The 26,679-nt window shown below is 42.0% G+C and overlaps 1 protein-coding gene across 1 annotated transcript in view; it reads right to left on the bottom strand.

Annotated features, from left to right (window-relative positions):
• Positions 1-26,679, bottom strand: part of SIDT1 (SID1 transmembrane family member 1) — a 234,634-nt gene that overhangs the window by 140,099 nt on the left and 67,856 nt on the right. Inside the window, exons 3-7 of the mRNA XM_030203910.1 lie at positions 18,927-19,048; positions 13,898-14,068; positions 5,231-5,276; positions 4,333-4,434; positions 3,303-3,386 (exon numbers count right to left, since the gene is read on the bottom strand). Coding sequence (XP_030059770.1) covers positions 3,303-3,386; positions 4,333-4,434; positions 5,231-5,276; positions 13,898-14,068; positions 18,927-19,048 — 525 coding nt within the window. The remainder of the gene's footprint in view (positions 1-3,302; positions 3,387-4,332; positions 4,435-5,230; positions 5,277-13,897; positions 14,069-18,926; positions 19,049-26,679) is intronic.

The raw sequence follows: 26,679 nt of genomic DNA, 5'->3' as shown, positions 1-26,679 counted from the left end.
AGTCTAAACTGCACCGTAGACTATGGTACTCTCAAGCTGGTTATTTATCACACATGGTAGATAATTTTATAACAAAAAAACCTAGGCTGTGAAGACACACAAGTGCATATATTACCTTTACACAGTAGCTGTTTCTGAAACTTGTGCGCTAACTTATTCAGTGGTTTCATCTTGTATTAATAATCTAAAGACTTGGGCTACTAGTCACATGTTAATGCTTAATGCTGAAAAAACTAAGATTGTCTGATTTAGCAATACTATATCTACAGTGCTAGTTGCGATTTTGGATTCATCTCATCCACTACCGGTGGTGAAGGTTTCTATGTTGCAGGGAGTATTATTTTACTCGACTCTCTCATTCAAACCTCAAATAAGTAATGTGTCAAAAATGTTTCCCTAGTGGTTCAATCTTATATCTTAGCACAACTGGATTATAGTAATTCATTATATTTTGCTCATCCTGATAAATAACTTAATAGATTGCAGCTTTTACAGAACACACTGCCAAGATGATCTATTGTCATAGTAAGTTTGATAGGGTTACCCCATTGTTATTAGATGTGCACTGGTTGTCAATATTTTCAAAGTATCCTGCCTTGATTTTAAGTCATTACATGTTTTTTTATCTATACTTTTACATGATTTCCTTTATTGCTCTTCTGCTCAGTTTACTCAGAAATTTAAAAAATAGTAGTACTCTTATTTCCTCCAGTTCGTTGTCTTATCTTTAAGAAGAATCATGAAAGATCTTATCCTTACCAGGCAGCTCATCTTTGGAGATCTCTTCCTATTGTGTTAAGATTGGATTATTTATATATGTTTTTTAGAGAGGTCTAAAGACCCTTCTATCTGCTAACTACAGAGTGGAGGATTGGTCTAGGGGTTAAAGCACCAGTCTTAACATCCAGAGATGCCCAGTTCAAATCCCACTGCTGCTCCTTGTGATCTTGGGCAATTCACTTAACTCTCCATTGCCTCAGGTACAAACTTAGATGAGCCCCCCAGGGACAGGAAACACCCAGTGCACCTGAATGTAAATCACCTTGAGCTACTACTGAAAATGTGTGAGCAAAATCCAAGTAAAATAAATATATAACTGCTATACTGAGTGACAATTGATTATGTAAATTGGTTACATAACACTTGATTCTAGACTGCAACTATTTTAATCTGTTTGTGACTGTACTGCTTTTGATTAGTTTGATGATTGTATTTTAAATGTTTCCTATTGTTAACCGCCTTGGACCCTTTTGGGAATTTGGTGGTATAGAAGTCTTAGATTAGATCAGATTAGCTGCAACATATGCACCTACATTTTTCACAGTCTGCTGTGTAAAAAAATATAGTTCAAAATAGTAGTTTGATTCACTGATCTACAGAAGATACTCTACACTTTCAATGTGAAAGAATTATAGACATATTCAGACAGTAACTAAGAATAAGAAACCAAAAAGCCTCACTGGTCCAGGGGGGCTGGGTGCTGAGTTAGCAACAGCAAACCTTTAGGTTCGAGTACTACTGAGTCTGAAGTGACTTGGACACCAACTTTCTAAGTACTATACTGGGTGTGTCTAATTGAATCGAGAAGAGTAGGGTTTTTTTGTTGTTGTTTTGTTTTGATTTGAATACAGCACTTCAGTTCTAAACGGCTATGAAATTACTTTTGCAATCTCAAGACGTTTGGGGGAAAGTAACCTGCACTGCCTTACTGGGCAGATTGGATGGGCCATGATGGTATTTATCTGCCATCATCTACTATGTCATTACGTTGATTGCATAGGGCTTGACTTGGTACTTGGTAAGAGCTCTTTTGTTAGCCATGGAATGATTAGGATGGTGTGATTATTGCCCATTCTTCTTAGCAGAATACCTTAGGCTCTCTCAGACTGGCTAGGAATTATCTGTGGACTACGGTCTTCAAATTTTACCACAGATTTTCTATTGGATTCAGGTCTGAAATTTGAGCAACGGAAGTACAGTCTTTTTTTTTTCTTACTGAGCCGCTCCATTGTTGCTTTTGCTTTGTGCTCAGATCATGGTCTTGCTGAACGGTAAGTCTCCCCAGTCCCAGGTGTATGACAGGAACCTGTTTCCTTGCAGGATGTGTCTGTATTTGCAACACTCATCTTTCCCTTGATCTTCACAAGCCTACCATCTCTACTGCTCCAAATCACTCCCTCAACATAATACTTCACCATAAGGATGATGTTAGGAGAGCAATGTGCTGTTTATTTCATTTTTATTTTTTAAATTCTCCACTTTCCCCAGATTCTATATAGCGCAATTTACATTGTGTGTACAAATACAAATCGCATTCTGTACTTGCATGCGCAACTTAATTAGTTAACAAGCCCATCAGTGCCAATAATTGCCAATTAACAAGCAAATATTGACACTAATTGCCATTAATTAGAATTTAGGCACAGAACTGTATAAACGTATTCTATAACGTGCTGCACGTAAATTCTAACTCGCATAGTTGTAAAGTGGGCATGGCCATGAGCGTGGAATGGGCAGGTCATGGGTGTTTCTAAAATCTACGTGTTTTGTTATAGAACACACCTAGACTATGCATAATTTAGGCGCTCAGCATATTCTACATACCACGTGCAAATTTAGGCTTATTCTATAAAGTACACCTAAACTTAGGCGAATTTCATTTTGGTACCAATTTTTTAGGCGTGATATACAGAATCTAGTCCTTTGTCTTTCATCAGACCATAAAATCTTTTCCCAAGTGTGTGCAGTACTGCCTAAGTGTCTCTTTGCAAACACTATGCAGCACTTACTTACTATACCTTTTCATCAGCAACAGTTTCCTTCCTGCCGTTCTTCCATATAGGACGTGTTCTTGAACTAATCTTGAAACTGCTCAAAAGTCAATATTTCCCTCAGTCTCAGCCCTCTGTAGTTCTATTTAACTAATCTTAAGCATTACAGTGATAGTCTCAACAACCCACAGCTACTTACTTTGGAAAAATGGACTGATCAAGGCATAAGTACAGTTTGGGGGGGTACTGAATTTATCCTGTTCTCCCCACTGCCAATATGACGTCCTTACCCATTTCCACCCAAATTTAGCAGGCAAACTACACCTATCAGACAGTGTGTTGGTGCTATTAAATTGTTTCCACTGTACAATGATAGACCTGCAGTGCCCCAATAGATATTCAAATAGTGAAAATTTTTATAGCTTTCCTATAGCTTAGGTCTTTGCACAAAGAGGCTTCTACAATTATTCCTCTAATGTTTCTCATGCAAAAGCTGCCTATAGAAAATTCTTCATGCCTTTCTTTGCTTACCTGGATGGTGATGGCTGCTTTTTTTGCCATAGACTGATAAATGCCATTAAATTCCACGTTATGGTCCAAGTCATAAACAGGGCACTGGAAAGTGCAAAGATATGAAAATAAACAGCAAATTCATATAAAAACTTTATGATCTGTAAACATATTCAGGTTAGTTGCAATCTACATCTCACATTTTTATATTGCAAGATGGGAGGGGAGAGCTTCATGGACTGAAAAGTTAATGGCAGAGATTTGCAACTGTTTTTTCTGTGGGTATGTTTGCCCTGCAAGATACTGTATGTAGTTTCAAAAATGCAAAAGGTATGTTATTGGTCCTCTAACCTAACCAGGGCTGGCATTAGTGGGGGGGGGGGGGGGGGGGGGGGGGGGGGGGCAAACAGGGCAGCTGCCTTGAGTCCCACAGCTCCAGGGGGCCCTGCAGTCCAGATATGTCTTCCCCTTCTCCCTACCACAGTCCATTTCCTTCTCTCTTCCCAATCTACTTTAAAAAATGTATTTCCCTTCTCAAAAGGGCCCCGATATGTCAGGTATTCTCACAAGCTGCCTGCGGCTGACTGCTCTGAGAAGGGAAATAAAAACTTTAGAGAAGATCGTAAGGTGAGGGGAAGGGAGGGAGGTAGACTGTGGTGGGAAAGGGGAAGAGATAATGCAGGTGGGGAGATTGGGGGAGGGGGGAAAACTGGCCCTGAACCTAACCTCGCCATAGAAACTGGCCAGTTTTCAGAGAATCAGTTTATTACTTTTGAAAATTGCTCTTCCCATATATGAGAATCACATTGTGATGGGTGGGATATCATGACAAGTCCATTCCAAGAATTCTGCTACATTATTTCATCCAAATTACATGCACTCAATAAAACTTTCTAATATCCATTACATTGACAGACTATTACCTTCTCATCTTTCCATCCTAATACGTATGACCAGAGAGAATATTTTTTAGTCAGGTTTCCGCACTACAAGCGAGTCTAGTTTTAATCTTTTCCCAACAACATCCTCTCTGATCTTTGCATGGACTTACCACAATATCCTGAACAGAGACCACGGAGCAAGGGTAGGAATTCTTGGACACCACTTTGATGATAACGGAATCTATATTCTCTGGGAATTTGTATAGAAAGTACTGAGGAATAAAAAGACAAGGACAAGTTCAGATAGCCTGATTCATCCAGGAAGCTGAGGATTGGTCAACATTCAGTGCTTCAAATCAGTTGGAGAATTCATTAAAAAATGAAAAACAGAAACTCTCAATGCTAAATATTTCTCTTTCATACTGTCTAATGAAAAATGTACCCTGGTTACATTACATACTGTAACCCTCCGATGTCATTCAAACTTCTTATCCAAATTTGATTCCTCTTAGGAGAGCAGGGTAGCTGCAAGCGAGCAAACAATCATAGCCTACATAGAAAATGAGGGACCGTTACTGAACCACAGCAAAAAATGTTAGTTGCCGAGGTTAAAGTAAAACATTAATTTAGTGCCAGTACCTAGATACTGGCTGGCACTGAATATATGATTTCAGCACCAACCTAAAAGCGTAATCCAGTAACAACCATGTTCAATCCGTTAACCGAATAAAGTTAGGGCAGCTGGATAAAGTTAAAGCCATTGAATATCCCTCTTATCTGCTAACCTGATAAGTGCATTTAAATATCAACCCCAGAGCTGCTACTGTGAAATCACCATGCACTACAAAATAAAACCAGTGCAGCAATGCTTTGAAATACAGTGACAGATTCAAATAGGGAAAGGCCAGATTGAGGTAATGGAAGCTGGACGTTACTATGGCCAACCCATATCCCATGCCACCATCTACATCAGTTAATACCTTCTAGAACTCAAAGTCCTTATTTCTGAAATACTGTGGGATCCCCAAAGCATGTGGATGACTGAAGGCACCTTGTCTTGTTACTTACCTCAGGCTGAGAAGGGGTGGCAGTGAAGTCAAAGGCAATGCCTGTGCTGAAAAAAAGTGGGGTGGAGAGAGATTGAGAGACACAAGAATGTTTCATACTGTAAATATTATGATTCAGAAACACCCTCCTGGATACAATACCCCACAAAGTAGCCATCCCCTCCCCACTACTCCTATTCCTTTAGCTCTTCCCCCCCCCCCCCCCCCATAAACTCGATTTCCTTGCTTCTTGGCATTTTGGTTCAACTACTTTGTTTAGAAAGGCAATTTATAAAACTTATTAAACTGGCTCAGTTCCTTGGGGTACTAACACAGCTTTCTATTTTACTTATCTCTAAAGATACCATAATCCTTTTTGCTAAAGAATTTTTATTGTTGCTTTTATATTTCCCTTCTCCTATGTACTATTTTACACATTATAAAATTGTGTGCACGTATATACATGTAAAAAGGAGGTAGAGAACTACAAGATGGCTCATCATTTCCTGAGGTGGAGTTTAGGCAGAGCTGGGTGCAATTACAATTTACACATGTATTTTATAAAACACTTGTGTGCACATGCACATTTATACCTACAAGCATACTTTGGAGGAACTGTAAATTTGTTTTGTGCACTACTGGCAGTCATTGCATGAGACTTTATGCACTTTTCACACAGATGCCTCATTAAAAATTCATCACAATGGGGATAATTTTATATATATATTTTTTGCATAAATTTGTGAATTTCTATAAATGACTTTTGAATGTCCTTTGGTGGACTAGATATCTCTCTATATAAAAGGCACCACCAGGGCCGGTCTTAGCAAGTGCGGGGCCCTGTGCAGACCAATTTGGTGGGGCCCCATCCTAGCCCCGCCCCCACCCTAGCTCCACCCCATTGATAAGATTATTCCATTTTTAGAATTTTTTTTATTTATGAAATTTCAAATAAAGACAAATGAAGCTAAACTTGTACAAAAAAACTGATTGAAATAATAAGCACAATGCTATCATCATGAAACCTCCCCTCCCCAGAAATTATTCAATCCAAGCCCACTACAATTAGTAGTTCCAATTCTCATAACAAAGGAGAAAATAAGGAAAAATATTAAGAAAAGATCCAGCACAGTGCTACAGTGTACAAGGTATGCCAGGAATGCTTTATCTGCCTATGGCTGGAGAGAGGTTTAGTGACTTGATGCGGTCCCGGTCCGGGTCGGAGCGGAGGCACAAGGCAGAGTTGAGGCACGCTGAGCGGGGCTCCCTTAGGCGTGGGGCCCTATGCGGCCGCCTTGGTCGCCTCTGCCTAAGACCGGCCCTGGGCACCACCAACGTTCTATGAAGCCTCCAGCCGGAAGTGTGAAGGGGGAGAGATATCCGGTTTCCCCATGAGTGTCTGCCCCGCCCTCGCTCTCTCTGTAACACAAACAGTGAAGGAAAACACAGCAAAGCACGAAATCAAATCGCTCTCTCTGTAACAGTGAAGGACTCAGAGGGGGGAGGGGTGAGAGGACAGAGGGCAGGGAAACACACACTCCCACATGCACACAGAAGAAAACCTTGCTAGCCCCCGTTTCATTTGCATCAGAAACGGGGCTTTTTTACTAGTATAATATATATGCTTGAAGTATAAGTAGAAAATAGAATTTCCAGTGATGCCAAGGGTGGGCCATCACAAAGCTGGACATTTACCACCGCTATGCTGGAGATTGAAGGCCAATGAGTGAGGTTTTTCTCATGGGCCCCAGTCATGTCTAAAACCAGTTCTGGCAGAAGCACATTCCAAAAACTGACATATTCAACCAATAAATAGAAAAAAAAATCATTCTTTTTTCTACCTTTGATGTCTGGTCATTTTGTTTTTTTTATTGGTGCCAGTCTCAGTTTCTGCTTTCCTCTTTCTTCTCTTAACTGCCTTGTCTGAGTCTCCTTATCCATTTGGCACTTCTTTTCTATTCATGTCCACCATCCATCTTCTCCCTGCATCCCTATTTATCTGACCCATCATCACCGTCTTCCTGCCATGTTGAGCATCTCCCATCTTTGTATCCCTGTTCTTACCCTGTCCAACATAACTCCTCTGTGTCCTCCTGCCATATGCCAGCATCTCTACCTTCCCCTTAAGGGTCCAGCAAGTGTTCCTCTCTCTTCCCTCAATCCTGTTTTGTCTCCCCTTTGCAAGACTAGCACCTCTCCTTTTTCCTTCTTTCCCTGCAGGTCTTGGCACCTGTCTTTTCTTGCCCTCTCTCCCTTAAGTCCAGCACCTTTCCCTCTCTGAATCCCCTCTCTTCCTCACTCCCCCATTAGATCTCTTCCCCCTCCTTGCCTCCACCCACAATGCAGCACCTGTCTCCCTCCTTGCCCCCACCCCTGCTGAAACACCTGTCTCCCTCCTTGCCCCTGATGCAGCCCCTCTCTCCCTTTTTGTCCTCCCCCCATGATACAATCCCTCCCTCCCTTTTTGTCCTCCCCCTTCTCGATGCAGTACCACTCAACCTTTGCCCTCCTCCTGCTCCTCCCGCAATAAGGTACCTTTCTTTCCTTGCCGTGATTAATCTTTACATGCACTGTCGCACTGTCAGCAATAGCAGGCTCTTCAACCAATCCGGGGGCCTTCCTTTAGCCATGTTCTGCCCTTGAGGAAACAGGAAGTTGCTTCAGAAGGGGTGGGATGTGGCTGAAGAAAGGACCCCGGATTGGTTGGAGTAACCTGCTATTGCTGATGGTGCCAGCAGTGCACAGCAAGATTAATTGCAGCAAGGAAAGAGAGGTCTATAAAATAATGAGTGGAGTGCAAAGGGTAGAGGTGAAGTGTCTGTTTACACTTTCCAAAAATACTAGGACTAGGGGGCATTCAATGAAGCTACAAAGTAGTAAATTTAAAACGAATCAGAGAAAATATTTCTTCACTCAACGTGTAATTAAACTCTGGAATTCATACAAGATTGGGTGGCAAAGCTGGTGGTGGGAGGCGGGGCTAGTGCTGGGCAGACTTATACGCTCTGTGCCCTGAAAATGGCAGAAACAAATCAAGGTCAGTTTTACACAAAAAGTAGCACATGTGAGTTTATCTTGTTGGGCAGACTGGATGGACCGTGCAGGTCTTTTTCTGCCGTCATCTACTATGTTACTATGTTACCAGAGAATGTGGTAAAGGTGGTTAGCTTAGCTGGGTTTTAAAAAGGTTTGGACGGCTTCCTAAAGGAAAATTCCATAGACTATTATTAAAATGGACTTGGGGAAAATCCACTGCTTATTTCTGGGATAAGCAGCATAAAATGTTTTGTACTTTTTTGGGATCTTGCCAGGTATTTGTGACCTGGATTCACCACTGTTGGAAACAGGATGCTGGGCTTGATGGACCTTTAGTTTGTCCCAGTATGGCAATACTTATGTACTTATGTAAATCTGCAATTTCTATGATCAAATTTTTTGTCACAATGCGTGAAGTGATGCGAGTATCTACCCCAGCTGACTGGGTGTTGATTCCTTTGGGGTCCCTTATGCCTTAATGTAGATGATGTGCATTCAGACATGTTTTGCACAGCTTCATTTCTTTTACAGGTTGAGACCTATGTTGCCACTATATGATTTTCGTGAGATAATTCAAACTATGATTACTGCAGTTAGTACAAAATGCTGCTGCTGCTCCTAGGTTGGTTGCTGGTGTGTCAAGGGTGATGCATATCACATGTTTTGAAACAGTCACACTGGCTCCCTGTTCGATACAGGATACAGTTCAAGGTTCTCTGTTTTGTTCATCAGGCTGTTTATGTGTCTACCCCAAAGAATTGAAAGACTGTTTTCACTGTAAGTCAACCCAATAGATGTCTAAGGTCAGAAGCTGCAATACACTTATCTTTAGATGGGATTACTACTATACAATATAATATTACACAAACCGATGTCTTTTCGGTAGTTGGGACATTGATGTGAAATGCATTGGTGGGACAACTGCATCTATGTGCCAGTATAGTGCAATTTAAGTGGCTTTAAGAACTCACTTGTTTGTAGAAGCTTTTATGATGTAAGAGCAGTGTTTCTATTATCTGTGATATGTCAAGAGAATTTTGTACTTTTTATGCTTTTAATTTTATTTTAATGTTTGTATTTTATAAACCGCCTAGTTTTTAAGTGGTATAGAAATTTGGAAAATAAAATGTTCCATTCAGATCTAAGAAGGGCCTACAACTTCTCACATAAATGACAGCAAAAAGGTTTAATGCAAAGAATTGGATTAATCCTTCTAAAACCTCTCTCAAAATTTTGTTTCCATTGTTATGGGGCACGATTGAGAAGAATGTCCTAAAGTAGCTGAGATTTTCCAAAGTTAGGGCCCTGTTTACTAAGGCGCTAGCATTTTTAGCACCACATATTCCTATGGGTAACTTAGTATTTTGTGCATGCCAATCATTAGCATGAGCTAAGAACGCTAGGGTGCCCTTAGCACAGCTTAGTAAACAGGGCCCTAAATGTGTGTGTGAATTCCAGTTCTCCCAAAATTTTTCTCACCATGCACACTGACTAATAAGAGAGAGAGAGGCCAGAACCAAAAAGGGGAGGAAGAGAATGTGGGAGGTCAGGGGTAAGGTACAGGAGGAAAGGAAGAGAGAGGAGAAGCCGAGCATGGGAGGGATAGGGGCACAGAGATAAGATGCAGGGCATGGAGGGAGCCTAGGGACAGGGAATACAGAGTGGCAATGCTGGTCAAGGGGGGGGGGGGGGGGGGATAGGGAGATGCTGGATAAGGGATGCAGAGGGAAGGTGGATGGTGGACATCCAGGACAGAAGACCCTGAAAAGTGTTAAGGAAAGGCAAAAAATGAGACACGGGGACAAAAACAATACTCAGACAACAAAGGTAGACAAATTCATTTTTTTTCTGAATGTATTAGCTGAAATATGTCAGCTTTGGGAAATGTATCTCTCTGATGTCTTGTAGTTCAGTTTCTATTACTATGATATATTTTCTATATAGGTCTAGAATGTGATTACTTTTGCAAGGTTTGCTGAAGCTCTGAAAGGGTTTGCCCTCCACCCCTCCCACATTCTTAGGCCTCCTATAACAGCATCTCTCTCTCCTATCTTAATTTTTCTGCTCAGGGCCCATTCAGTCCTAGTTAAGCTACTGCCCATGATCCTCTCTTTCCTTTTTATGGCACTTTGTGCACTCTCTAATTAGTTCAGTCTTTTTGAAAATAGGCATACAGCAGGGGACAGCAAAGGACCAAACTGGCAACCCCTGAGCTGGTTTCTCCTTTTCCTTAGCTTCTTGACCAGGGAACCAAGGCTCCTATAAAGAAGGGTAAATATTCGGTATAGACACCTCTTGAGGAAGACAGACAAGGCTCCTTTCAAATCAAGAGTTTTACACTTCCCTCCAAAAACTTAACCTTCAAAGCTATTGGGCCACTTTCTCAGAATGATCCCATCCCCTCTTGCCTAAGCAGCTTTCTGGAACAGGCCCCATAGAATGTTTTTCCTGCAACTACAGTATATAAGAAAGAACATTTTAGCAGCCTGCTACACAAGTTTTTATTTTGCTTGTATTTTTGTTTTATTGTGTGTATTTTTTTTTCTTTTTAAGTTTCTCTTACATGAATAACCTCTCTTACTGATATTGTATGGGTAGGAAGGGAAAGAATACAGACATGGTTTTTGTACTAGATGGAAACCATACTATACTACAGTGTTTAAGAAACTCTTCAACTGTGGGGGTGGGGGTGGGGGGCTGTCATTTATTAATGGGGTAAAGTGCATTATTTGCTGCAGGGCCCATTTTTATGCAATAGGCCCTGTAGCAGCAAATAATACTTTAATGACATTAGTACAAATTAAACATTAACGAGTAACCAACATTACATGTTTTTGACATTTGAGAGTTGCAAAAAAAAGAAAAGAAAAAGAAAGTCTAATAGATAAAACCTACAACAACATAGTTAACTAGATCTAGAAGATATTTTACTAAGAATCTTATTCAAAGTAACCAGAATGAACTAAATGTTTTCTCTTATTTTCTTATACCTTTAATCCACTCCCACATATCATGTCTATTCAATAAAAGTTCCTTTGATGACAAGGTGCTTAACTTGTAGACTAACCCTTAAGCACTGCTCTTCTGTCAGCTCAAACAGATCACTTTTACAATGCACCTAAGCCCTGTTGGACAGGAGACTTTAAAGAAAATACAGTTGTTGAGCATCAGCTCAATATTTTCTCTGTCATGCTACAAACTGAAATAACCTGTAAAAAGGAAAGGACATGCATACTGTCCTTCTGAAAATTACTTCATGGAAAATACATGTACACATTTACATATTATTATTATTATTAGCATTTACTTAAACCTCCATCATCCAAGCTGCAAAGGACTTAAATATAAATCAACCTATGCATCCAGCTTCTCCTTTATAAGCACGCAACTACGGAACGCACTACCAAACGCCTTGAAAATAACGTATGACCTATCAAACTTTCGGATATCACTGAAAACTAACTTATTCAAAAAGGCATACCCTAATGACCCAACTTAAATGCCTTGATCCTGCAACACAACGAAACTAATACTCGAACTGGACATAACTCAACCCTTCCTTCCTATTCCCTAATGTGTCTGTCACACATGAACCTTACTACAATATCACTCTGTATCTGTTATACCGGAACTGGCGATCGCCACCAAGGTTACTATGTAAGCCACATTGAACCTGCAAATAGGTGGGAAAATGCAAATGCAATAAATAAATATGCTCTCTGGATGCACAGATTTAATGGTTTATTTTATGCGCATGTATGTGTATTTTGTAAAGTATATGCACAAGTTCAAACTCCATCTCAATCCTGCTCGCTTAAAACTTAATTCACAGATTGGTCACACCATTAAATCTTGTTTTAATCATCTTTGTATGTTGCACCAATTGAAGCCTATACTGGCTGTAAATAATTTGAAGAAGTTAGTATATGCATTTATTACAAGCAGGCTTGATTACTGCAATAATCTTTTGGTTGAATTGAGTATATACTGTGTTACAGAAGCTTTTAAAGTCCTGGATGTTTCATCTACATTTTGCTTGATCTGTTATGGACACTGCTTGCCTGTGATTGCTGCTTTCATATTTTTATTCTAATTGTTTTTTTATGTGATTGTATTTTATAAACCACCTTGACACTATGGTATAAGGCGGTATATAAAATGAATAAATCCAATCCAAGCCATTCCAGTCCCAGGAACATCTCCATTTAGGTTGGATTAATTTATGCATGTACAGCCTGCATGTGCATATGTCTGGGTGCAGGAAGTCTGGGAAATTTTATAAAAAGCTATTTCTGCATGTAACACACGGTTTTACCCAAGAACATTTTTAAAAATAGTCCCGCCTCCACATTTGTAGCCAGATGTGGAGGATGTGGCAATGGCAGTTAGTATATCTGGGTTTAAAATAGGGTTGGACAAGTTCCTGGAGGAAAAGTCCATAGCCTGCTATTGAGATGGACATAGTACATAGTAGATGATGGCAGAAAAAGACCTGCATGGTCCATCCAGTCTGCCCAACAAGATAAACTCATATGTGCTACTTTTTGTGCATACCTGCCATTTTCAGGGCACAGACCGTAGAAGTCTTGCCCAGCACTAGCCACCCAATCTTGGCTAAGCTTCTGAGGATCCATTCCTTCTGAACAGGATTCCTTTATGTTTTTCCCATGCATGCTTGAATTCCGTTACCGTTTTCATCTCCACCACCTCCCGGGGGAGGGCAATCCAAGAATCCACCACTCTCTCCGTGAAAAAATACTTCCTGACATTTATCTTGAGTCTGCCCCACTTCAATCTCGTTTCATGTCCTCTCGTTCTACCGCCTTCCCATCTCCGGAAAAGGTTCTTTTGCGGATTAACACCTTTCAAATATTTGAACGTCTGTATCATATCACCCCTGTTTCTCCTTTCCTCCAGGGTATACGTGTTCAGGTCAGCAAGTCTCTCCTTGTACGTCTTGTAACGCAAATCCCATACCATTCTCGTAGCTTTTCTTTGCACCCTTTCAATTCTTTTTACATCCTTAGCAAGATACGGCCTCCAAAACTGAACACAATACTCCAGGTGGGGCCTCACCAACGACTTATACAGGGGCATTAAAACCTCTTTTCTTCTGCTGGTCACACCTCTCTCTATACAGCCTAGCAACCTTCTAGCATGGGGAAGCCAGTGCTTGTCCTGGGATTGGTAGCATGGAATATTGCTATTATCTGGGTTTCTAGGCTAGATGGACCATTGGTCCGACTCAGTGTGGCTATTCTTATGTTCTACACCACCTTCACATCTACACAGAGTAAACCTCTCCACTTGTAAACGTTCCATGTTGTGAAATGCCATTTACACCTGTAGGCTTCTCTAGATGTGTAAATTCTGCCATTTACAAGTGGGGATGTTTCTAAACCAAGAACCAATGTGTCAATCTTTTTGCCAATACTATGAGTTAATTTGTCTATTCTCAAGCTTACCTCACAGTTCTAACTGTGTTTTATACTGACACGACTACATTTATTGAGGTTAGATTATTAGTATGGTGCAAGCTGCTTATCTCCAGTTACACTTTCTGCACACTCCTCATTATAAAAGCGGTTAATAAATCTTTCAAATAAATATAGGATACTAAAGAACAGACATGAATAGTACAAGTCTTGCTTACTGCAGTTCAAAGTCCTTTATCCTGGTGACTAACAGCTTGTACTCAACATTAAATGGTGCCATGGAAGCTACATCCACAAATATGAAGTGCTCCGAGGGTACTGCTTCTTCCTCCAATTCCATGGGACACAGGGTGCGGCTCACCTGCTGGTAAGGATAGGTTTTCTGGTACCTAAATCAATTCGGATATGGAAAGGAGTCAGAATATACGCTACCTTTGAAAACCCCGGACAATACATTTTTTTAGTGTTTTCAATTCGGAGTTCCTTTTCTGGCAACTCTTTCACTAGTCATACAGTTATCAATAGAAATCAAACAAAATAAAACATGGAAAAGAAAATAAGATTATACCTTTTTTATTGGACATAACTTAATACATTTCTTGATTAGCTTTCGAAGGTTGCCCTTCTTCGTCAGATCGGAAATAAGCAAATGTGCTAGCTGACAGTGTATATAAGTGAAAACATTCAAGCATTACTATGACAGTCTGACAGGGTGGGAGGATGGGGGTGGGTAGGAGGTATGCATGGGGATATCAAAGCATATCATTGATATTCTAACAGGATGGGTGTGGATAGGTGAGGGGTGGGATGATCAACAGAGACATACAGCTTTATGGTTTATAATGGGCTAGGAACCCCAGGACTTAACAAGGATCTGGGGTTCCTAGCCCATTATAAACCATAAAGCTGTATGTCTCTGTTGATCACCCCACCCCTCACCTATCCACACCCATTCTGTTAGAATATCAATGATATGCTTTGATGTCCCCATGCATACCTCCTACCCACCCCCATCCTCCCACCCTGTCAGACTGTCATAGTAATGCTTGAATGTTTTCACTTATATACACTGTCAGCTAGCACATTTGCTTACTTCCGATCTGACGAAGAAGGGCAACCTTCGAAAGCTAATCAAGAAATGTATTAAGTTATGTCCAATAAAAAAGGTATCATCTTATTTTTTTTTCCATGTTTTATTTTGTTTGATTTCTATTGATAACCTTAAGAGTGGACTAACACGGCTACCACACTCCTCTACTAGTCATACAGAAACTTGTTAGAGAAAACAGATCTAAGGGGAAAACAGGAAACCTGCAAGTGAAATCAAAAAGATCCAGCAAACATGCGTATCAGAAAGACATTTCTTGTGTTCCCCCATTAGCAACATCCTTGTCACAGAGACATACTAAAGTAGTTCCAACCTCATAAATGCTTTCTAAAAAAAAAAAATCCACAGCAGTTTTACATTAAACTTGCCATTTTGGGGGTAATTTTATCAAGGACTCTTCATGTGTAAAACCTGATTTACATATGTTAAAGGCCTTTAATAAAAATAAAAAAATATCCCATGGGTTACTAGTGTAACAGTACACACAGTGACAAGATGCCATGTACTTTTACATGACCCATGTATAAGCATGCTTAGGGTTGTAGTTTTGATGGAGCATAGGCCAGGGGCATAGCCACAGGTGGGCCTGAGCCCAACCACTAGCAGTGCACACCTGACAGCCAGCATGGGGGAAGCAAGCTAGGCTCCCGCGGTCCTGCATCTCCCTCTCTCCGTCTCTTAACAAGCTTCACTCTTCAAAAGGGCAGCTGCAGCATTTCCTACACACTGCCTGTGGCTAACCTGGAAGCCTTCTCTCTGCCATGCTTTGCCCTCCTCTGATGCAACTTTCTATTTCCACCTGGGTGGAACACGGCAGAAGGAAGGCTTCAAGGTCATCTGCAGGCAGTGTGTAGGAATCGCTGCCGCTGCTCCTTTAAAGAGAGAAGCTTGTTAAGGTAGATGGGGGGGGGGAGGAGATCTATACTGGGGATGCTAGGAAAAGGCTGGACAATGAGAAGGAGGAAAGGAAGAGAAGGAGAACTGTTGGCCATAGGAAGGGAGAGAGAAATGCTGCTCGGGGGGATGGGGAGGAAGAAATGCCAAGAGAAAGAGATATGCTGCATGGGGGGGAGGGGTCAAGAGAGGGAGACATGTTGGGCATGGCAGTGGAGGGAACAGAGGGTGAGAAATGTTGGACCTAGGGGGAGGGAGAGAGAGAGAGAGAGAGAGAGAGAGAGAGAGAGAGAGAGATGGTGGACAATGGGATAGATGCACGGGAGGGGGAGGGGAGAAAGGGAGAAATGTTAGATCTAAAGATAGAAGGGACTGAAGGAGAGATGCTGGATGATGGGAGGGGCGGGAAGAGAGGGAGAAATGCTGAACTATGGGAGAAGAGGGCAGGAGGGAAGAAAAAAGGGATAGGAATATGCTAGGGGTGTGAAATGGAAGGGACAGAACAGGGAGTTAGGCTACGAGGATGAAGAGGGGAGAAAGGGAGAAGATGCTGAGCTAGAAGAGTGGAGGGAGGAAGATGTTGGGAATGGTGGACGATATGGAAGAGGCCAGCGGGGGGGCTGGGGGGGAAGAATGAGATGATGATAGTGATTACAGAGGGTAGAAATATGGTAATGGGGAGTAAATTAAAAATGAAAGGGAAAGGAAGGCTGGAGAAGGAATGAGAGGAGGAATGGGACTGTTTATGGGTGACAATAGGAGATAGAATTAGATATAGGTGCTAAAAAGTATAAAGAAGGAGAAGGGTGAGAAAGAGGGTGGAATTCAAGTGTACAGAGAGGCAGTAAAGAAAAAAGAGAAAGCTAAAAAGGAAAGACCAATACATCAGAGGCAGGTGTAGTGAGGGAATGGAGCATGACAGGAGAAAAGAGAAAAGACAAATGGACAGCAACCACTTGAAGGAGAATTAGAAGAAGACAGACAGAGAAGTAGAAAAGAGAAACAGGAACCAACATGATGGAAAAATAAAATGTTCAGATCACAAAGGTAGAAAAAAAATGCTATTGTGTTGATTCCCTCACTAAACCTGCCTCTCCAACATATTGATCATTCCTTTTTAGCTCTTTCCTCTTTTTTTTCCTGCTCTCTGTGAACTCAAATTTCCCCCTCTCTCACTTTTCTCCTCCTTTTCACTTACCTATCAAATTTCAATCTTCTCTTACCTACTAGTTCTCTCATTACCCATCTCAAACCTTCCCCCATTCTTTTTCATCTTTAATCTACTATCCATTACCATATTTCTACCCTCTGTAATCACTATCCTCTCATTCATTTCCTTGCCACCCCCCTCCTCCCCCTCCTGGCCTCTCTCACATGGTTCCACCATTCCCTCCACCCTTGAGCCCATCAGCTGCTCCCTCTTGCTCTCTTCCCCACTCTTATAGCCTGACATCTCCCTGTCCCTTCTCTCTTCCTCCATAATCCTGCATTTCTCCCTGTCTCTTCTCTCACTCCCATTGTCTGGCATCTCTCCATCACTCCCTTCTGTTCCTGAATCTACCATCTCCCCCTCTCTCCTCTCCACCTCCTGTGTGTCTCTCCCTCCCTGTCATCTACTCCCATGTCCAACATCTCTCTCTCTCCCTCCCTTGTGCCCTGGGTCCACAATCTCTCCTCCCCCTCCTCTATGCAGCATTCTCTCCCTTCTTCCCTCGCCACCCTATGTCCAACAATAGTCCCTTTCTTGCCGCTCTCTACCCCTTTGCTGTATCTCTCCCTTCCTCCCCCTCCACCCCATGACCAACAATTCTCCCTCTCTCTTGCTCCCTCGACTCCCCTCCAATAATTCTCTCTCTCTTGCCCCCGCCCCAAGCAGCATCTCTCCTTTCCTACCCCAACCCAACTCACAACTCTCATTCTGCCAGAAGTGGCAGCATGGAAGGGAGCAGGCTGGGCTCTTGTGGTCCTGCATCTTCCTCCCTTAAGCATTGCTCTTCTTTGAGTGGGTCCCCAGCAGCAGCAGCGATTACCTCATGCTGGTGCTGCTAACCCAGAAGCCTGTTTTTTGCCGTGTCCTGCCCAAGCCGGAACAGGAATTTGCAACCGAGGGGGCAGGACATAGCAGAGAGGAGGCTTCCGGGTTAGCGGCAGGCAGCATATGGGAATCACTTTCGCTGCCGGGGACCCATTCAAACAAGAGCGATGCTTAAGGGAGGGAGATGCAGGACTGTGGGAGCCCAGCCTCCTCCTCTCCACGCCAGCAATGTCAAAGGTGCACCACTGCTGGGTGGGCCCAGACCCACCTGGGCCCACCTGTGGCTATGCCCCTGGTGTGCTCTTTTATATCTCCTGCCTTTGGGTGTGTTGTGTTCTGATTGGCCCAGCTGGGGCTAATCTAGAGTGCTGGGAGTTTAAACGCCCTGCTTTTGGGTTGGTTCAGGGCTGGGTCATTATCCATGTTATTTTCATTATCTGTGTTATATATATGCCTGGATTCTCCATCCATTTCTGAGAGTCCAGCTGGCTTTGTTTCTTTGTACTCTTGGATGCCTTGTCTTGTGCCCCATGGTCCTGCAAATTCATGGTTCACGCCTATCTGTACCTTATATGGAATAATGGACTACTGCAAGGTGGAGTGTGATTAACTTGCTTATGGTACCAAAGGCCAGTATTGTGTTGAAGCTCCCTGTTTTGTTAAGACTACTATGATTTAAACTTGCCTTTAAACCATACTGTGAGGCTGCACTTGTTATTGCTTACTTTTAAGGAACCTTTATCTCAGCAACTTCCTACATCCTGGCCAGGGTCTCCTCAAGTTTAGTTGCAGATTTAGATATTTTTAAGAGATTGTGGAGCAACTGAGAGGTGCAGTTGGGAGGGGGGGGGGGGGGGGAGTCTGTAGGAGCTCTTCTCCTATGCTACTATTACTTAGGTTGGCATCATATAACCTCTCTAACTGGAGAATTTTTTCACAAAATATTAAAAAGTGCAATAAAATGGAGTAAAGGATGTCATTTTCACCTAATTTTGCTTATGAAAGTTTTATGTTCAATTCTATAGTGAAAAAAAAAGTGTGGAGAGAAGTTTTCTGTAAAGACAGAAATCCTTGTTTTCACTTTTGCCACAAACATTTGCTGGTATGTCTTCAGTAGAAAGCTTTCTGGAAACAAACAGCATAATTCTGAATCATTAAAAACAAACAAACAAACAAACGAAAAACCCCACAGAGATGTTTTAACACTTACAGTCCTCGAAAAATGAGTGGGACCTCCCAGGACAGCACCCCCTTCTGCTGACGAACAACAAACAGAACCGGGTACTGGAGGTTATTGGCGAAGGAGCTCACAAACACTCGGAAAGCATCTACCTGTGCAGAGAAAGTTGGATGGAAATATTACTAATTCAATTAAAACTAAGATTCCACAGAGCTGGATGGAAAATTATCTGCTTTAATTTCTTCTAACCCAATACTTCAGAAGGTCTATCTGACTGGGGACAAAATAACTAAGAAAACTTAACTGAAAATGGGACTAAGTTTGGCATAAGAGAAAAATCAGGGGAAAGCACATCAAATTAAAATAAGCAAGACCAGATTGGAGGTTCCAGAGAAAAAGTCCCCCTCCCCCCCCAAAAAAAATTACTTAATGCATTTCAATGGGAAAAGCAGTTCTAGCAGCTGCAAGATAGGAATAGTGATTAAGGAATTAATCCTTGATCCTTTTAGGCTTTATTTATCAAACTTTTATACCACCACTTAGAACCTGTACTCATTTCAGTTTACATTAAATCACATGAAATCATTTTAACATATCATAAAGTCATAAAACTTACTAGACATTCAACACTCTGCACTAACCTCCTCCCTCGGAACCCATTCTTCCTTGTCCAATCAATCAGTGAAATGCAAGTTTAAAAACAAAGAGGTAAATGTTCAGCTGGTGGCATCAGCAATTTTTTAAACACTGACTGATTGGCTTAATTAGCCCCAGATATTCAGTGCTAAGCTATATGTGGGGCTAATTTAAACTGTCCTGCCTGAAACAGCATATGGCTGATATTCAGCTGGAGCTTGTATAAGACAGTTTATTTATTTAGATTTTGCTCACACCTTTTTCAGTAGTAGCTCAAGGTGAGTTACATTCAGGTACATTGGATATTTCTCTGTCCCAGGAGGGCTCACAATCTAACTTTGTACCTGAGGCAATGGAGGATTAAGTGACTTGCCCAAGATCACAAGGAGTAGCAGTGGGATTTGAACCAGCCACCTCTGGATTGCAAGACCAGTGCTTTAACCACTAGGCCACTCCTCCACTCCAGTTAGGTGAGCTCTGGCTGAATATCCGCTGGGACTTGCATAACTTTTTTTATTTTCTCCCCCCAAGCTCCCTCCTACTCCCAAAGCGGGCCCTCTCTTTCCAGGCACTCCCTCCCCCCCCCCCCCCATCTATCGACATTACCAAAACCCCCTTCCCTCCTCAACTCAAGTACATAAGTACATAAGTACATAAGTAGTGCCATACTGGGAAAGACCAAAGGTCCATCTAGCCCAGCATCCTGTCACCGACAGTGGCCAATCCAGGTCAAGGGCACCTGGCACGCTCCCCAAACGTAAAAACATTCCAGACAAGTTATACCTAAAAATGCGGAATTTTTCCAAGTCCATTTAATAGCGGTCTATGGACTTGTCCTTTAGGAATCTATCTAACCCCTTTTTAAACTCCGTCAAGCTAACCGCCCGTACCACGTTCTCCGGCAACGAATTCCAGAGTCTAATTACACGTTGGGTGAAGAAAAATTTTCTCCGATTCGTTTTAAATTTACCACACTGTAGCTTCAACTCATGCCCTCTAGTCCTAGTATTTTTGGATAGCGTGAACAGTCGCTTCACATCCACCCGATCCATTCCACTCATTATTTTATACACTTCTATCATATCTCCCCTCAGCCGTCTCTTCTCCAAGCTGAAAAGCCCTAGCCTTCTCAGCCTCTCTTCATAGGAAAGTCGTCCCATCCCCACTATCATTTTCGTCGCCCTTCGCTGTACCTTTTCCAATTCTACTATATCTTTTTTGAGATACGGAGACCAGTACTGAACACAATACTCCAGGTGCGGTCGCACCATGGAGCGATACAACGGCATTATAACATCCGCACACCTGGACTCCATACCCTTCCTAATAACACCCAACATTCTATTCGCTTTCCTAGCCGCAGCAGCACACTGAGCAGAAGGTTTCAGCGTATCATCGACGACGACACCCAGATCCCTTTCTTGATCCGTAACTCCTAACGCGGAACCTTGCAAGACGTAGCTATAATTCGGGTTCCTCTTACCCACATGCATCACTTTGCACTTGTCAACATTGAACTTCATCTGCCACTTGCACGCCCATTCTCCCAGTCTCGCAAGGTCCTCCTGTAATCGTTCACATTCCTCCTGCGACTTGACGACCCTGAATAATTTTGTGTCATCGGCGAATTTAATTACCTCACTAGTTATTCCCATCTCTAGGTCATTTATAAATACATTAAAAAGCAACGGACCCAGCACAGACCCCTGCGGGACCCCACTAACTACCCTCCTCCACTGAGAATACTGGCCACGCAATCCTACTCTCTGCTTCCTATCTTTCAACCAGTTCTTAATCCATAATAATACCCTACCTCCGATTCCATGACTCTGCAATTTCTTCAGGAGTCTTTCGTACGGCACTTTGTCAAACGCCTTCTGAAAATCCAGATATACAATATCAACCGGCTCCCCATTGTCCACATGTTTGCTTACCCCCTCAAAAAAATGCATTAGATTGGTGAGGCAAGACTTCCCTTCACTAAATCCGTGCTGACTTTGTCTCATCAGTCCATGTTTTTGTATATGCTCTGCAATTTTATTCTTAATAATAGCCTCCACCATCTTGCCCGGCACCGACGTCAGACTCACCGGTCTATAATTTCCCGGATCTCCTCTGGAACCCTTCTTAAAAATCGGAGTAACATTGGCTACCCTCCAGTCTTCCGGTACTACACTCGATTTTAGGGACAGATTGCATATTTCTAACAGTAGCTCAAAGGCCTATTTCCTATTATTAGTGGGCCACTGGGGATGATGGGGGCAGGAGCGAGGATGAATTGACTTAACTTGATTGGGTTAGCTATGCAGCTCCTGGTACTGAATACTAACAGTCGACTCCAACTCAAAGCTGGCCCCATTTACTGCCCCTGACCTGCCCATTTTTGGGAGGCTGGTCAGAGCTCGTTAAGTCCTGCTGCCCCAGGCAATTTAAGTAGGCAGGAGCCTCTCCTTCTTGCTTAAATTGCTTCAAATAATCAGCCAGGAAAACTTCAGTCTTATCCAAAATTTCAGATAATCGTTCTCCATTGTAACAACACAAAGCAATCTGTTCCACCATAAAGGGGCTGACACTAAAAACATTCTCTCTCCACTTTATTGCAACCAAACATCTCAAATTGTAGGACACAAATTTGGGGCTCATTTTCAAAGCACTTAGGGGTCCCTTTTACTAAGGTGCGCCGAAAAATGACCTGCGCTGATATAGACGTGTGTATTGGATGCGCACAGGTCCATTTTTCAGCGTACCTGAAAAAAAGGCCTTTTTTGGGGGGGGCCGAAAATGGACGTGTGGCAAAATAAAAATTGACACACGTCCATGTTGGGCCTGAGGCTTACCACCACCCTAACAGTAAAGTCTCACATGTTAACTGGGCGGTAATGGTCTACATGCTTACAATGCCAATTACCACCCAATTAGCGCTACGTGCCGGAAAATTTACAGCGTGCTTAGTGGACACTCATAAAAAATGAAATTACCGCCCGGGCCATGTGGTAGCCGGGCAGTAGTTCAAAACTGACACATGTAGGATGCACGTAGCGCCTTTGTAAAAGGGCCCCTTAGACTTACAAAGTTCTATTAGTTACTATGTAAATTTGTAAGTCGAAGTGCTTCGAAAATACGCCTCAAAGTAAAACTTCCCTCTGAAACTGCAAAGTATGTCTAGGGACATAATCCAAAATCCTCTCCTGTAAATACTTTGAACCCAGTTCTGTTCTCAACATATGCACAGCCATAAATATCTTAAATCAAACTTTAAAACTGTACCATGAGCAAACTTTAGTACCTGAAATTGGAATAATCTAATAATTTCTACATAAACCCCCCCAACAATCCTAACAGCAGTATTATGAATCAAGACAAGAGAAGGACATTGAGTCATTCCCATATCAACTGTATTATAATAGTCTAAGACAATAAAACATGCTTGTGCCACAGTCTACAAATATTATGCAGTTAAATTCACTTTCAAACATTTTATAACTCTCAGCCATAAAGAACTCATTTGAGATGTCCTCAGAATCTGATCTGTACATTTCAAATGGTCTCTCCTTTTCTTTTCCCAGCCACAGACATACAAAACCAAAGTACAGCTAAATGCACACCCACACACACATATATAGAGAGACATAAACACATACCCAGGAACACAAGCAGAGGGATTGGAAGTAATTCCATGAGGCATGCTCCACATTATTTCCCCCTCATGCACCCCCTCTTCCCTGCTGCCATAACCCTAGCTCTGCAATGTTGGCTCAGCGATTCAGATGTGCATTTCATTTTTCTTGATTGTAAATGTTACTATGAAACCTTGTGAATGAATTGTATAAGTTTTAATGGCTGCTATATATGGTGATACCTACAGGCTCATTTTCAAAGCACTTAGCCTCTCAAAGTTCCATAGAAACCTATGGAACTTAGCCTCCCAAAGTGCTTTGAAAATATGCCTCCTAGTGACTTAACCATATAATTTGCTATTGGTTATTATGTCTACTGCCACCTAGTGGTGGAGAAGCATGGCAATACATTTTTCTTTGGGACAGCGGCACTCTTGTCTATATATATAAAAGGCACCTCCAACGTTCCAATGAAGCCTCAAGCCGGAAACTTGAGGCGCCAGAGATATCTGGTTTGGCCTGCAGTCAGTGTAGCTCCACCCTCGCGTCAAAACGCGATGACGTACAGGGCAGGGCGGGGAAGGCACAACGTACGAGTTCCACAGATTCTGTGACAGCAGCGGGGAGTCCCACACATTCAGTGACAGCAGCGGGGAGAGCGCTGTGAACTTTAATCACAAACTCGCAACCAAGTGACTGAGGGACGGAGGGAGGGAGAGGGGGGTGTGGAAATCAGAAGGGAGGGACAGAGGGGGGTCTGGGGAGAGAGGGAGGGAGGATGGTGGGGGGGGGGGGGTATACCTTGCTAGCGCCCGTTTCATTTTTATCCGAAACGGCACTCTTGTTAAACTATAAACTGCATCCTTTGAAATCTGTCGAATGTGATGTCTAATGGACCGATATATTGTTGTGATATCCAATGGACAGATGTATTATCACACTTAGCTTCATTATTCTTTTTAAAACCAATGCCATGCTTAGAAACTGATCTATTCAAAACACCTTTCTGTCTTCCTCATCAAATACACACACACACACACACACGTGCCACGTAGATGCAAACATCTACACCCACAGAAACAGGGGTTACAAAGAGGCATATTTTCAAAGCACTTTGGGAGGCTAAGTTCCATAGGTTTCTATGGAACTTTGGAAGGCTAAGAGCTTTGAAAATATGCCTCTAAGTATTCTGTCAGTCACTCTCCACATGCTTTCCCCAATTGTTTAATATCAGCTATGAGGCTCAGTTCCAATGCAGGAGCAATGGTGATTTTAAAAGTACAAGTGAAGATCTATGTATTTAATTTCATCCAAATCCACATGGGCCAATTTGCAGTCTTCTGCTGGCGCTGCTTTCAGGCACCCCAGGCAGACTGTTAACACTTGTGAACCATTTGCTTCAGAGAGCTGTCAGGCCTTTTTCTTCAGAAGGCAGATTCCGGCATTTTATTTTTCCAACAGAATGATATCGATTTCCTCTATTGATCTGCAGTACATTTCTGAACTCTAATTCATATCCATAGAAAGGAGAAGGACTCATAACATTTTACATATTAGTAAGCCACTCAGACATGCTTATTTGTTATACCACAAATCTTAATTAACTGTCCATTTGACCACGTCACTATGAACTAGACCCAGTGGTTCCCAAACCTGGTCCTGGAGCCAATCATGTTTTCAAGATATTCACAATGAATATTTGCAAGAGAGATTTGCATGCAGTGGAGGCAATGCATGCAAATATCTCATGAATATTCATTGTGGATACCCTGAAAACCTGACTGGCTGGGGTGTGTCCAGGACCAGGTTTGGTAATCATTGAACTAGACTAAAATCTGATTGACTAATTTATTGCCAAATAATAAAGGCATTTCTAAGTGCCTGGCCATAAACAGCCTTTTCAAGTATGGAATTCTGTTTAAAGGTAAATCCATCCGTGATCAGTTAATTTCTATGTGCTCCTCCTCCACCCCCTCATCTATTTGTTCTGGAAGATTACGCTGCTTAAAAGAATTATAAAAACTTGTAACTTATCCAAGGGCAGTATTTTCACCCTTTTGTCATGACAATACTCAACTTGCCTAACCCATTATGAGTCATGTAGGGACTACAACCACAACACATCCTCTCTGGTCTGGCAAGAAGACATATGAACAGGACAAGGGTAGAATGGGACTGCGAGAGCCATAAGGGTTCAATTTCATCCTTTGAAATCTAAACAAATAAATTAAAAAATTCCATACATCCAAATCCAAAAATGATATTACATTAGTAGAAAAATCACTATACTCTGATTAATGAATTTATGAAAGCTGATTATTCCTTCACTCTTTGGTTTATGCCATTTTTACACAATTATTAGCATCAAACCTGGGAACTGAAGCCTCTGGGGTTATTTTAGGGGGGAAATGAAGTATTTAAAAGTAAAGGAAAAGGACCACATGAAATGTTCAGAAAAAACAAGAAAAAAAATGAACTGCAAAATGACTCATTTCTGCTGGGAAACTGTTGGTCATTCCTGTTTCTCTAAGTTACATCCCAATCCACTGTGGGACTTGATGTCATTATTTTGTTTGAAATCAGAAGTACACTTGGAGGGGCATTTTCGAAAGAAACGGCTAAGTTGGAATTTGGACGTCTTTGTAAAACGTCCAAATTCGGAGGTGGGGAAAAGGTCATTTTTGAAAAAAGATGGACGCCCATCTTTGTTTTCAAAAATACCATGGATGTTCTTGGATTTGGACGTCTTTGATATTTGGCCATTTTCGAAGGCAAAGCTATCCAAAACAAAGGAGGAGTGGTTTAATGGTCAGTGCAGTGGGCTTTGATTCTGGCAACATGGGTTTAATTCCCACTACTACTCATTGTGAATTTGGGCAAGTCAAAAGCACAAGGGGCATTTTTGGATATGACATCTAAGTCTGAATTTGGACTTTTTTTTGTAAAATGTCCAAAATCAGAACAGGAAAGGTCACAAAAAAAGGTCTATTTTTCCTTTTTGAAAGTGCTGTTTGGAAAAATGTTTTGTGATTTGGGGGAGGAAGGGGAAGTAATCCCCAAGTCTCTCCAGAGGTCATCTGGTCATTTGGGGCACCTCTGTAGCCTAGTGGCCAGTGCAGCAGATCTTGATCCTGGGGAAGTGGGTTCAATTCCCACTGCAGCTATTTGTTACAAAAACAGGTCTAGTTCAAAACATGTTTTATTCTTGGACATTGTTTTGTTCCATTATTGCTGGAAGATGTCCATGTCTTAGGAAGACCCAAGTCCCGCCTTGAACACACCTCTAGCATGCTCCTTTGAGATTTGGACGTCCTTCTGACAGACGTCAGAGAAAAACGTCCAAAAAGAGGTTTTGATAATACTGATTTGGATGTTTCTGTGAGATAAACGTCCAAATGCTGACATGTCACTTTTTGGACGTCTATCTCTTTTGAAAATGAGCCTGATAGAGACCTACTGGGATCCCCCTACAAGGGCAGCATGTCCCTGTAGCAGGATCACGCCAAGAGGTTAAGTAAAGGACCCTACGT

Source organism: Microcaecilia unicolor, chromosome 5, assembly GCF_901765095.1.
Source record: "Microcaecilia unicolor chromosome 5, aMicUni1.1, whole genome shotgun sequence".
In the NCBI taxonomy this organism is placed as follows: Eukaryota; Metazoa; Chordata; class Amphibia; order Gymnophiona; family Siphonopidae; genus Microcaecilia; species Microcaecilia unicolor.
Note: the sequence above shows the minus strand (reverse complement) of the source record. Positions and strands in the feature narration are given on the sequence as shown.